Source organism: Pelophylax lessonae, assembly GCF_965119305.1.
Source record: "Pelophylax lessonae genome assembly, chromosome: 1".
Lineage (NCBI taxonomy): Eukaryota > Metazoa > Chordata > Amphibia > Anura > Ranidae > Pelophylax > Pelophylax lessonae.
The window spans coordinates 577948127-577961476 of NC_138768.1; the positions used below are offsets into that span (position 1 = coordinate 577948127).

General features: G+C 40.2%; 1 protein-coding gene across 3 annotated transcripts in view; it reads left to right on the forward strand.

Annotated features, from left to right (window-relative positions):
• CDKL2 (cyclin dependent kinase like 2) overlaps nt 1-11709 on the forward strand; it is a 97365-nt gene extending 85656 nt beyond the window's left edge. For all 3 annotated transcript variants that reach the window (XM_082243533.1, XM_082243534.1, XM_082243532.1), the window contains exons 11-13: nt 1034-1169; nt 9060-9166; nt 11075-11709. In XM_082243533.1, coding sequence (XP_082099659.1) covers nt 1034-1169; nt 9060-9166; nt 11075-11143 — 312 coding nt within the window. In that variant the 3' untranslated portion in view covers nt 11144-11709. The remainder of the gene's footprint in view (nt 1-1033; nt 1170-9059; nt 9167-11074) is intronic.
• Nucleotides 11710-13350: the final 1641 nt, after the last annotated feature.

Below are 13350 nucleotides of genomic sequence, written 5' to 3' on the forward strand. Positions count from 1 at the left end.
AAAATTACCTTTGCTTTTTGCTAAATAAAAGAGTTAAATGCCAAGTGGTCCTGGAAAAAAAAAAAATGACTCTAAAGGCATTACAAACCTCCCAACCTGTACCCTGTGTTTTTCACAAGATGTGTATTGATCATGTCGTTTCATGATGTCATTTGTTGGCCTGCACACTCAGCTATAGTAGAGTAAAGTAAGTAGAGTAAAGACGGCTACAGCACAGCTCTCCAGTTCTGGAAGGATGTCCATGGCTGTCCTCCCAGGACTGCGCCTCCCTTGGGGCCCTTTACCGTGTGATCAGCTGTGTCCAATCACAGCTGGTCACATGTAGACAGACTTTTCGGCAGTCCTTTCCTCACATAGTGTTGCATGACTGTGAAATTGTCATTCAAAGTGTGACAGTACTGAAAGCTGAAAATTGACCTGGGCAGGAAGGGGGTGAAAGTGCCCAGTATTGAAGTGGTTAAACATGAGGCATGCTGTGTGGCACAGCACAGGTTAATGCATAACCTCTGTCTGTAGTGTGAGAACTGAGCTTCCTGTTAAGAAACTATATATCCCATAATCTCTGTGTCTCTCTGTCTAACGCTCTGCAGGTGAGCACTACATAGTAATTAGATCTGATACAGACACAAACAGGCAGAGTAATTAACAGAGATCTCACCTTGCTGGAAGAGATGTGTTTTCGTCACATTAACACTTCCAACATTGTGATGCAACAGAAGAAATGGCTAGGCATGCACTGGATGCTATGTGACATGGAACAAGAAGTTGTGTTCTCCCTCTGGTAAACAGAGACATGCTACCTTGTAGCCAAAATATGTGAGCCCATCATTACAAGGTAAGGCAAACAAACAGCACAGAGAATATAACTACAATAACATTTGAAAGCACACAATGCCTTTAACAAAGCTTTGTTATCAATGGGTTTTCAGTGTGCAAGCATAAGTCAGAATAGTTCAATAAAGCAAAGTAAAGTAAATGTACTTTTTAGAAGTCTTGGTTACACTTAGTAACTCATAGATGCTTTTGACAACAGGTTGCCAATGAAAAGAGCCTTCTTCAACTAAACAAGAAAAAATGGGAGTTTTCAAGAGCCGACATGAGGCTGCCAGAGTTGAGCTATGGTCATTTACCAGAACTTAAAGGCACAGAGGGATATAATTTCTATAGTGGTATGCCTTTATATTTTTTCTTTACCTTCTGTTTTTCTGAAACTATTTCCCAATATTATTAAAGTAAATACTCACCAACCACTTTATTAGGTACACCTGTTCAATTGCTTGGTAACACAAACTGCTAATCAGCCAATCACATGGCAGCAACTCAATGCATTTAGGTATCTAGATGTGGTGAAGACTACTCTCTGAAGTTCAAACCGAGCATCAGAATGGGGAGGAAAGAAGATTTTAGTGACTTTGAACGTGGCATGGTTGTTGGTGCCAGACGAGCTGGTCTGAGTATTTCAAAAACTGCTGATCTACTGGGATTTTCATGCACAACAGTCTTTGAGATTTACAGAGAATGGTACAAGAAAGAGAAAATATCCAATGACGGCAGTTGTGTGGATGAAAATGCCTTGTTGATACCAGAGGAGAATGGGAAAACTGGTTTGAGATGATAGAAAGGCAACAGTAGCTCAACCACTTGTTACAACCAAGGTATGCAGAATAGGGTCAGAATTTGGAGTAAAGAACAGGAAAATATGGATCCATCCTGCCTTGTATCAACAGTTCAGGCTGGTGGTGGTGTAATGGTGTAGGGGATATTTTCCTGGCACTCTTTGCGCCCCTTAGTACCAATTGAGCATAGTTTTAATGCCATGGCCTACCTGAGTATTGTTGCTGACCATGTCCATCCCTTGGACTACAGTGTACCCATCTTCTGATGGCTACTTCCAGCAGGATAATGCACTGTGTCACAAAGCTCAAATCATTCTTGAAAATGACAATGAGGTCACTGTACTCCAATGGCCTCCACAGTCACCAGATCTCAATACAATAGAGCACCTTTGGGATGCAGTGGAGATTCTCATCATGGATGTGCAGCAGACAAATCTGCATCAACTGTGTAATGCTATAATGTCAATATGAACCAAAACCTCTGAAAAATGTTCCCAACACCTTGCTGAATATATGCCACAAAGAATTAAGGCAGTTCTGAAGAAAAAAAGGGGGTCCAAACTAATAAAGTGGCTGGTGAGTGTATATACTTCTTCATAGCAGCTACTGTTTGCTTAGAATCCCATGGGTTGGGTCACTATACTTAAGCAATTGTGTTATATTTCAAATCATGTTATGTTTTAAAAGCTGAGTCCCAAGCCCAAAATTTAATTGAAATATGTTCCTCAACAGCCACAAAGAATATAAATCTACTTTGTGTGCACTTAAAGCCTTTGCAAACATGGTTATTATCTTGTAAAGCAGTTGCAACTACATCACTGGGCTGTACATATCCCATGCAGCGATCAGAGCTGTGAAAGGGACCAAGCAGGTCCCACCCACTACAGGAGGGTCGGATACAAGACCAGTTACCTTGTACAAGGAGAGAGAGCAGCAGTGACTGGTCTTTATTACAGACAACTTTTCTTACTGGATTACTGCACAGATCTGGGAGAAAAACAAAAAGCAAAGATTCAAGTAAGAATCTTGCAAATATGCTATTTGTTTATCCTGGAGTGCAGCCATAAAGCTTAAAGTGTTACTAACCCCAGCACCCTGCATTTACTATACCTGGTCTCCCACAGTACACTGAACATGGAAATGCAATTATTTTAGTAAATATAAACTGCTAGATACCTTTTCTCATCAGCAGTATATAGCAGTCTTGTGACTTCTATCAGTATCTGGTTAAAGCTTGTAGGAGGAGTTTTCATTCTACTCTGACTGTCCTAAGAGGCTGCAGGACCCCTGACACTCGGTCTGGACAGTGTTGATTAACCCTGTGCTGATCACATGCCCTCTTCCAAAAAAACTCTCTAGTACTTTACACCAAACTGAGCATGTGCAGAGTGCCTCCAAGGCTCTTTACTACCAGCAGATGGTTTGGGGACTATGAAAAAAGGGCAGGATTAGAGAAGACAGGATCAGATAGCTTTTTTTTTTACTTTCAAAGATTTTATTAAGTTTTAACAAAACAAAATCCATCAACAGATAACAGAATTTAGCCATATACATTGGTAGGTAACTTACAGAAAGCTTCACCATCAGATAGTCTTTTTTTATGCAATGCATAACCCCTTAGGTTCCACATTGAGTAAAACAAGCTTCCTTTAGTGCATATACTGACTGATTCTACTGTTGTGGGTTTAGTAACACTTTAGGCTTAGCTAAAAAAAAAAAAATCCTCTATATCTTCAGTGACTTAATTTACCTGTAATAAAGGATGCCCCAATTTCTGTAGACTGCTGGATTCTGTAGAAATCCTCTGTGTAAGGATGTCCGGTCCTCTTCCTGCTGCAGAGCTTTCTCACTGAGGGAATAAATAGCTTGGAGTCTTCTGTGAAGCTGTAGTGAACAAGCTCTTCACAGGGTCTGCCCCTCCTCCTCTATTAAGAAAATGTGTTCCATAGTATACACTGCATGTAACAATATCTCTGGGGGAGAGTCACAGGAATCACGGGATCCTTTCCCCCCAGTTCAGAGATTGTGTTACAGGAAGTGTATACTATAGGGTTGATTTACTAAAACTGAAAAGTGCAAAATCTGGTGCAACTCTCCATAGAAACCGATCAACTTCCAAGTTTTTCGTCAAAGCTTAATTGAACAAGCTGAAGTTAGAGGCTGATTGGCTACCATGCACAGCTGCACCAGATTTTGCACTCTCCAATTTTAGTAAATCAACCCCATGAAATAACTTTTCTTAACCTTCCTAGCGGTATTCCCGAGCGTGGCTCGGGGTTACATTTCAGTGCCAAAAGCGGTAACCCCGAGCCACACTCCGGGTACCGCCAGAAGCATCGCTGGATCCTGGTAGAGGGGTTACTTACCTTGTCACCGGGATCCAGCGATGTATCCCGGTGGTGTGCGGCGGCGGATCTTTCTCCCTATGCTCTCTGGGCCCCGGCTTCCGTCTCCTGCGACGTGACGCTCGCAGGGGGGTGGAACCGGTGGCAAATTCAAAAGTAAAACACACCAAATACACTGATACAATTCAAAATAAAATTAATTCACATTAGATTGCCCCCCAGTGCCCTTTCCTGCAGTTTTACTGTACTTTATATATATATATATATATATATACATATATATGTATATATATATATATATATATATGTGTGTGTGTGTATATATATATATATATATATATATATATATATATATATATAAAAAATCATATGTAAATAGTTGGTTTGGGCTGCTCATTCTTAAGAATTACATGCAAAATAATTGTACCGCTTTCAGCACCTAAAATCGGAAAGAATCATACCACCAGGGAGGTTAATAGAGGAGCAGGGAGAAGGGGGCAGGTCTTCATCCAAAACTTGGTAAATGCAGCTTCACATTGGACCATGGCAGCACCATAAGTTCAGCAGCAAGAAGAGGACTAAGCACCCTGCATGAAATATTTCTACAGGATCGAGTTGCCTGCACAAAGTGGGACTTACTTCAATACAATTAACTTAGATCACTAAAGCTATATAGAAAAACAAATTGTAGGGGGCTAAACTTCAGCTTTAAATAACTAAAAGTTCTTATTGAGGCTGAAGCTAGTGTTAAGGACAGGCAGGTGTTCAAGAAAAAAATAATATTGATGAGACTTCTGTTCATTCTCAAGTACAGGAGGACTCCGTATAAAAGTTGACCATCAAACAAATGCTTGTTAGGGCTCCCAGTGTAGTTTTACATTACCCTTTGCTGGACTGATTGCCATGCCAGGCTGCTAATTTTTGGTTGGGGTGCTACATAGAGCAATGTTTTTTCTGTAAAATGTATTTGCTAACTGCAAAAACTCTGCATTGCTATGAATTTATTCTGTTCAACAAGCCCATACCCCGCTGGTGTGATACATTCTATTGGCTAAGAACCTGTGTGTTTTATGTGTGTTTTAGGTGCAGTGTGTTGAATGCTGCATCTTTTATGAGCTTTTATCAAAGTGCATGTTCTACAGTGCCTAAAATTAATGTACAATGCACTTAAAATGAAACACACCAAACAACTCACCACACATATGAGGACAGGCCCTTAAACTCACCACATACATTTATTGTCAGGGGCGTAACTACAGGGGATGCAGGGGTTGCAATCGCTACCGGGCCCATTGCTCCAGGGGGCCCGGTAGCAAACCAGTGGGTGAACTTCCAGGATCGCAAAGGTCACACTTGCGACCGGACCCTGGCATTGCACCACTGTGGGGAGGCCCCAAGATTGCAGGAAGGGGGCCCACAAGATTGCAGGAAGGGGGCCCACTGCAGAACCTGTGAAAGAATCCTGCTGCGGGACCGTAATAAAAGGCCATGCAACGAGTGTAAAGAGCCCCAGGATTAGTGGGAAGAGCCCTGGGCTTGAAGGTAAGGGCCCCGGCCAGGGGTCTGGGGGGCCCTTCATGGTTTCTTGCATCAGGGCCCTGAAGGTTCTAGTTACGCCTCTGTTTATTGTACAGTACAATCTGCTTTATATCAATTAACAACAAATGTAGGGCAAGACCTGCCTTATTGAATATACATTAATTGGATTGCAAAGTAAGATAGGTCTTCATATTTTAAAGCTTTAGGAAATCTAAGGGACATTGTACAGTTAGAGTGTAACCTATTTGGAGAATGTAAGGATTGTTGGTGCAAGAGTCCGCCTGACTATCACGGAGTTCTATAAAATGGTCTGTTCTACTTTCATTATAGACTCCATTAAAATGGCAATGCAGAGTGGGTTTACAGAGAAAGTTAGACAACTTTACACTCAGATTTTAGATACTGATGACTTGCATGTTGTGCCTCTGATATGGTGAAAAAAATTAAAAAAACCTATGCAATATCCAAAAATGGTGTATGTTTTAATTTATATAACCTCTATAGCAGTGACGGCGAATCTTGGCACCCCAGATGTTTTGGAACTACATTTCCCATGATGCTTACCTACACTGCAGAGTGCATAAGCATCATGGGAAATGTAGTTCCAAAACATCTGGGGTGCCAAGGTGTGCCATCACTGCTCTATAGTATTTAGTCATTAGAAATGTAAAGCATCTCTAAATACAAGTATAAAAATGTAATATAGTGCAGCTAAACCAGTCTGTAAATGTGGTTATGTTCTTTTTCTTTTTTAGTCTTTTTTCCCTTTTTTTTGCCTGGTGATTCTGTGAATAACACTTTCTGTCCCTTCACGATTGCACTCACTGAGGCTCTATTTACATTTTACACATGTGTTTGCACATGCACGTCGAGGGTAGAGCAGCCCTATTGGTGAGATACACAGAGGAGAAAAACCCCAACCCCTTTTTGAAATTGTGCCACACTTAATCATGCCAAAGTTGATGATGCATGGAGGTGCATTGAGAATTAATTACGGTACATCCCTGTGCATCTTCTAAAGTGCAGTACGTTTCTCTGCAGGTTGGGAATGTACACGACTTTGTGCATGTTCCCTAGCCACAGAGATGTTAATTTAGCCTTACTCTGTCTTTGTTCAATGCCATTATGGGGGGGGGGGGGGGATTAGAAATTTACAGAAAAAAGGTAACATTCTTTTTAAGTTTCAAGTCAGTTCACAAGAAATCACAAGGATACTGTATTTTTGGCAAGATTAATCAATATTTTCTGTACTTGCTGAAAACAAATTGACATGGAGATAGTAAAAAAGCGTAATTTTAAATATTTTGTTATTGTCATTTTATAGCAAAAATGTGGATAATAGGATTTTAAATACCCTTCCAGTAAACACACAAAAATACATAAATGTTACAAAAGTAAAATTTTCTTTTATTTCTACTGATAAAATGTATATAAAATCACATATTTCATACAACTGCTTGTATATTAATACTTTCAGAAACTCATATTATGACTCATAGATAAGGTTGATGCATTTTGCGAAATTAGCGCATCTTCAGGACCTCTCTTGAATAGGTGCAAGCAGCCAAAAGGAAAATTTTTCTTGTTACAAACATGATATGTAAGCCAAAAATATATTTCAACTATGCCAGACCAAAAATGGCAATGCAATCAGTGGGTGACCCCTTGTAGTATTGTCCTACTGGTCCATGGGGAAATGACCAGCCCTCAGCTAGGATTCTGATGGCTAAAGAATTGCTGTATAAGCATGAGATGTTGTTGTTTAAAGCGGAGTTCCACTCTCAAAATGAACTTTCCCCTGTCTGCTTGCTCTAAATTACCTGAAAAACAATTGAATAATTAAAATTTTTGTTTTTGATTCACTTACCTTGTTTTTAAAGAAAATATACTTACCTTCCTTCCTCTTCCTCCCTCTGCGGCCACGGCTCACGCCCTCACTTCCTTCGTGCATTGACTCCTGGGAGATGAACGTCATCGATAAGGATCTAAGGAACAGCTGGAGGACCAATTTGCAACTTATTAGGTTAATTGGCAACATGATTGGGTATAAAAAGAGCCTCTCAGAGTGGCAGTGTCTCTCAGAAGTCAAGATGGGTAGAGGATCACCAATTCCCCCAATGCTGCGGCGAAAACTAGTGGAGCAATATCAGAAAGGAGTTTCTCAGAGAAAAATCTGAAAGAGTTTGGAGTTATCATCATCTACAGTACATAATATCATCCAAAGATTCAGAGAATCTTGAACAATCTCTGTGCGTAAGGGTCAAGGCCGGAAAACCATACTGGATGCCTATGATCTTCGGGCCCTTAGACAGTACTGCATCACTTACAGGAATGCTACTGTAATGGAAATCACAACATGGGCTCAGGAATACTTCCAGAAAATATTGTCGGTGAACACAATCCACCGTGCCATTCGCCGTTGCCGTCTAAAACTTGATAGGCCAAAAAAGAAGCCATATCTAAACATGATCCAGAAGCGCAGGCGTTTTCTCTGGGCCAAAGGTCATTTAAAATGGACTGTGGCAAAGTGGAAAACTGTTCTGTGGTCAGACGAATCAAAATGTGAAGTTCTTTGTGGAAAACTGGGACGCCATGTCATCAGGACTAAAGAGGACCAGGACAACTCAAGTTGTTATCAGCGCTCAATTCAGAAGCCTGCGTCTCTGATGGTATGGGGTTGCATGAGTGTGTGTGGCATGGGCAGCTTATACATCTGGAAAGGCACCATCAATGCTAAAAGGTATATCCAAGTTCTAGAAAAACATATGCTCCCATCCTGACGTCGTCTCTTTCAGGGAAGACCTTGCATTTTCCAACATGACAATGCCAGACCACATACTGCATCAATTACCACATCATGGCTGCGTAGAAGAAGGATCCGGGTACTTAAATGGCCAGCCTGCAGTCCAGATCTTTCACCCATAGAAAACATTTGGCGCATCATAAAGAGGAAGATGCGACAAAGAAGACCTCAGACAGTTGAGCAACTAGAAGCCTGTATTAGACAAGAATGGGACAAAATTCTTTTTCCTAAACTTGAGCAACTTCTCCTCAGTCCCCAGACGTTTGCAGACTGTTATAAAAAGAAGAGGGGATGTCACACAGTGGTAAACATGGCCTTGTCCCAACTTTTTTGAGATGTGTTGATGCCATGAAATTTAAAATCAATTTTTTTTCCCCTTAAAATTATACATTTTCTCAGTTTAAACATTTGATATGTCATCTATGTTGTATTCTGAATAAAATATTGAAATTGCATTCTGATTTTATTCACAATTTGTACAGTGTCCCAACTTTTTTGAAATCGGGTTTGTACATTTTATTGGCAGAAATAAACAGATTTTAATTTATTAACATTTATGTATTTTTGTGTGTTCACTAGAGGGGTATTTAAAGTCCTATTATCCACATTTTTGCTATATCTTTGACTCAAGGATGATACCCTCCACTACCACATAGTTTTAGTAGAAACCTTCCCCACACATATTCAACAACTATTATTTGCTATATTTGTTATTGTAATTAGCTACTGTCATATGAGTAATACATTTTTTTGTAGTTCGCAGTTCAAAGTTGGGAAAGAAGGAAAACAAGACAATCCCAGACTCCCGCATCCCATCTCTTGCTACAGTTGATACTCATAATTCAAACACAGCCTTACCACAGGTAAGACTATTGTTTTATACAATCTGCTATGAATAAAAACAATAAAAATCTGTTTGCCTAAATGGGTTAGCGCTAGGAGTCAATACATATCCATACACTTTACAATAATAATAAAAATAGTGCAATTAACAATGTGCTAAAATATAAATAAAGTGCCACTAGTATTGTGCAATAAGACATAAAAGTCCATAAGTGCATACATACCTCCTAACTTTTTGAGCTGGGAATGAGAAACACCTATTAGCAAAAGCATGTAGGCATAGGACTCACGCCCTCTTAAAGGAGAATTATACATAAAAAAAGAGATTAGTTAAACCCACAAGTGCTTTTTTTCGCCACTATTATTCCTTTATACTGGCTTTGAAATTTACAAATGCAGCACTTTAGAAATTGGATTAAAGCTTTAGAATTGGGAAAAAAACGTTTTGAAAGATAAAAAATGTATTTTATATACAACTGTATAGATCAGACCAAAATGAGGGACAGATGAGGAGAAAAGAGGGACAGAGGGATATTGTTGAGGGACACTCCCTCAAAATCAGGAACAGTTGGGAGCTATGTAAGTTTCCTAATAAGTTCATTAATAAATGTGCTTAACCCCTTACCTACCGGCGCATTGTAAAATGACGCCGAAAGGAACATTCCCTCCCTCCGGGTGGGCATTATATGGCATCCACCCATTATCGCGGCTAACATGCGCCCCCGGGGACGCACAGTGCGGCAATCAGGGATGAGGCACATCTCTCAGACCATCCCTGATCAGGGTAAAGAGCCAATGAAAATGGCTCTTTATCACGTGATTGGCTGTGTCCAATCACAGCGGGTCACATGTGTTGTCTCTCCGCTCATGCCCGCCCCCGGGGGAGCGCAGAGCGGCGATCAGGGATGAGGTCTGTCACTCTGACACAGCCCATCCCCGATCAGAATAAAGAGCCAATGAAATTGCCAGTTACAAATGTCAATGAACCCGGTAACTGCCTGTTCTCCTCCTCACGTACTGATCCTGTGTGAGGAGGAGATTGCGGTAACAGGCAGTTACCATTACAGTGCACAGTAAAAAAACATACTGATTTCCCAGTAATAAAGGGGACCTGTCACCAGCCCATCATTACCTGTCACCAGCCCATCAGAGTACCTGCCACAGCCCATCAGAGTACCCGAGTACCTGTCTTCAGCCCATCACAGTACCCGAGTACCTGTCTCCAGCCCATCAGAGTACCTGAGTACCTGTCTCCAGCCCATCAGAGTACCCAAGTACCTGTCCCTAGCCCAGAGTAGCCGAGTACCTGTCTCAAGCCCAGAGTACCCAAGTACCTATCTGCAGCCTATCAGAGTACCCCAGTATCCGAGTACCTGTCTTCAGCCCATTAGAGTACCCAAGTACCTGTCTCCAGCCCAGAGTACCCGAGTACCTGTCTCCACCCAATTAGAGTACCTGAGTACCTATCTGCAGCCCATCAAAGTACCAGAGTACCTGTCTGCAGCCCATCAGAGTACCCAGGTACCTATCTGCAGCCCATCAGAGTACCCAAGTACCTATCTGCAGCCCATCGGAGTGTCAAATGGTGCATGATGCTATACTCATCTGGCAAAAAACAAAAGCTCCACCCACCCTCCACGATTTCCCAGTAGTCAGGTTTATTAAAGGGGGGAATGAAAGTTCCCCTGCTGGCCACTATCTTCTGAGACTGGGGAATAGGAGAGTTGAGGCTTCACCTGAACGCTGAAAGCAATCTCAGAAAGCTGCTTTCCTGGACAAGGGAGGTAACGACGGGCATCTTCTAATCCATGGTCTTAAGTAGTACTTGCAAATATTCAGAAAATATGTCAAGTTAACTTTAGAAAAATTATTTGTGACATGTAGGTACAATGAAAACAACAACTTTATCATTTTTTTTTCTTTTGCAGTTTTCAGGGAACGTATTACCGGACACTCTGGATATCACAGAAGCAAATTTTCCACCAGTAGACCATTAAAGGATCATTTAAAATAGGTTCACTTGACTAGAACAGTTTGGATCCTTCCAATTTACATTGACTGCTGTAATGTATGATCAGTGTTCCTAAATAATGATCATTATGAAACATCTGGGATTTATTCTGGATACCAAATGCAAATCCATTCAGCATAACATTTAAATTGATTTTAAAAGACGTTATTTTACTGAATGCTGCATGAAGGATGACATTGGTTTGAATGCCTCTGATTAAAGACAAGTCAACATTTTTTTTTTTTTTAACTTTTGTATATCAGGAAAAAAAAGCTTGCAGCTAGAAGAAAATTGTATTGAATAACTAATTGTACTTGGAGCTCTGCGGACTGAGGAATCAGATAAGTCTCAATCTGAACTACATTCTAAAATCAAGTGTGTATAGTAATGTGATATACATTCTTTCCTCCAGTTGTAATCATTCCGAGGATGAACTCATTTTCAGACAACATTTACTCCCTTAGATTTCATCACATGAAGATAATGGACTATATATGCAGACACAAGAATATATTTAAAATAAAGTGTAAGAAGCAATGATGGTGTGTATAGTGCAATAACGCAGTATATTTATAAAGGTTAAATTGTATTTAATTGTTTTCTCACAGAATACAAGGTTTCCAATCTTTTCTGCCACATGGTAAAAAAATACCCGAGAATTGCACAGAGAATTTATATCACACTAATGTAATATTATCAGCTTTTAATTTTTATTGCACCTGTTTTTTTTTCTAATTTCTTTTGTTCATTTCAACATGTCTTCCTTTCATTTTACATACTATACTTAAATTTCAATACTTTATTGAGTTTTCCAAAGACAGGTAGAAAACGATGATACAGAAATATGAAAGAACAGTTGAACAGCGTTATACATTGAGGTACATATCAAGAAGTTTGTAAAATTACAAGAATAGACACCAGTCGCAAAATAGTCATGAAGTATATGCAATGTTAATCTTTCATTTATGACGTGAGGTGATAACCCACATTGCCCCCAGGCACCCCTAGTGGGGACAAACTGTTCCCTGGGGAAGGGCGAGACCCCTGGTTCTTTAGACCATTAAATATGTCCGTAAACAATACCAGAAATTATACAAACTCATATTTACTACATTCTTTAACTTTCCATCACCATTTAGAACTTTTATTTTTTTGTTTATAAAAGTTTTTATTAGAAAGTCATGTAACAGAACACAATCCATACAGTACATAGAAATGTGAAGAACAATGTGGAGCATAATGGAGTGAAGAATAAGTAACAGTGGACATGATATGCATGCAAATCAGAGAAGGATATTATATAACATTTGAGTCAAGCATAACAATAGAGACCAAGGTAACCAGCATAACATGGCATAGTTCAAGAGCAAGTATCCCAGATATCCCATTTGGCATGAAAAACTGGCATGGAACCATGTAAAGACTGAAAAACCCTTTCTGAAAGCTTGAGAACTTCCATTCTCGATAAAACCTGTGACCAAACCAGGGTCTCTGACCTCCAATTCAGGGCAATCATCCAGTGGATGGAGCTCATTAAAGTATGAATCAACCTAGAGATAGGAGTGGGAACATCCGGGACATGTGCGAAAAGAAGGCAAATTTTTGGGGTAATGGTAACACTCAAACCGGATAACTGCGACACCTTGAGTTTAGCTTTGTCCCAGATGGTTTTCAAATGTTCACAACTCCAGAAGAGATGCAGAAGAGTACCCTCCTCCACACATCCCCTGAAGCATGAAGGGGAAAACGAATTATAAAAAGAATGTACAAGGGACGGGGTCATAAACCATCTAATAAAAAGTTTAAGGGGGGGTCTCTCTGCTCTCACTAGAACGTGTGCACTTACGTAGATTACGTAGCATACCTTGCCAATCAAGAACGGAGAAAGTACAGTTGAGATCATTTTCCCATTTGATCATATATTTGTGTTTATCAGGTAGAGGGGATCAATTAAAGCGATTGTAAAGCAATGAGATCAAGCCCTTACCCCTAGGGAAGAAATAACAGATTATCTCAAAGGGGGTATGAGGTGGGTGGAGAGTCAGAGAGCGCTGAGATTGGAAAAAGTCCCTTATAATATTATAATTTACAGCTTCCAAACCAGGGAGCTTGTGTATATGCCGAAGTTGTTCAAAGGTGCAGAAGGTATTACAGGAAGATAGGGCTTTAAGAGAGAACAGGCCCCTGGAAATC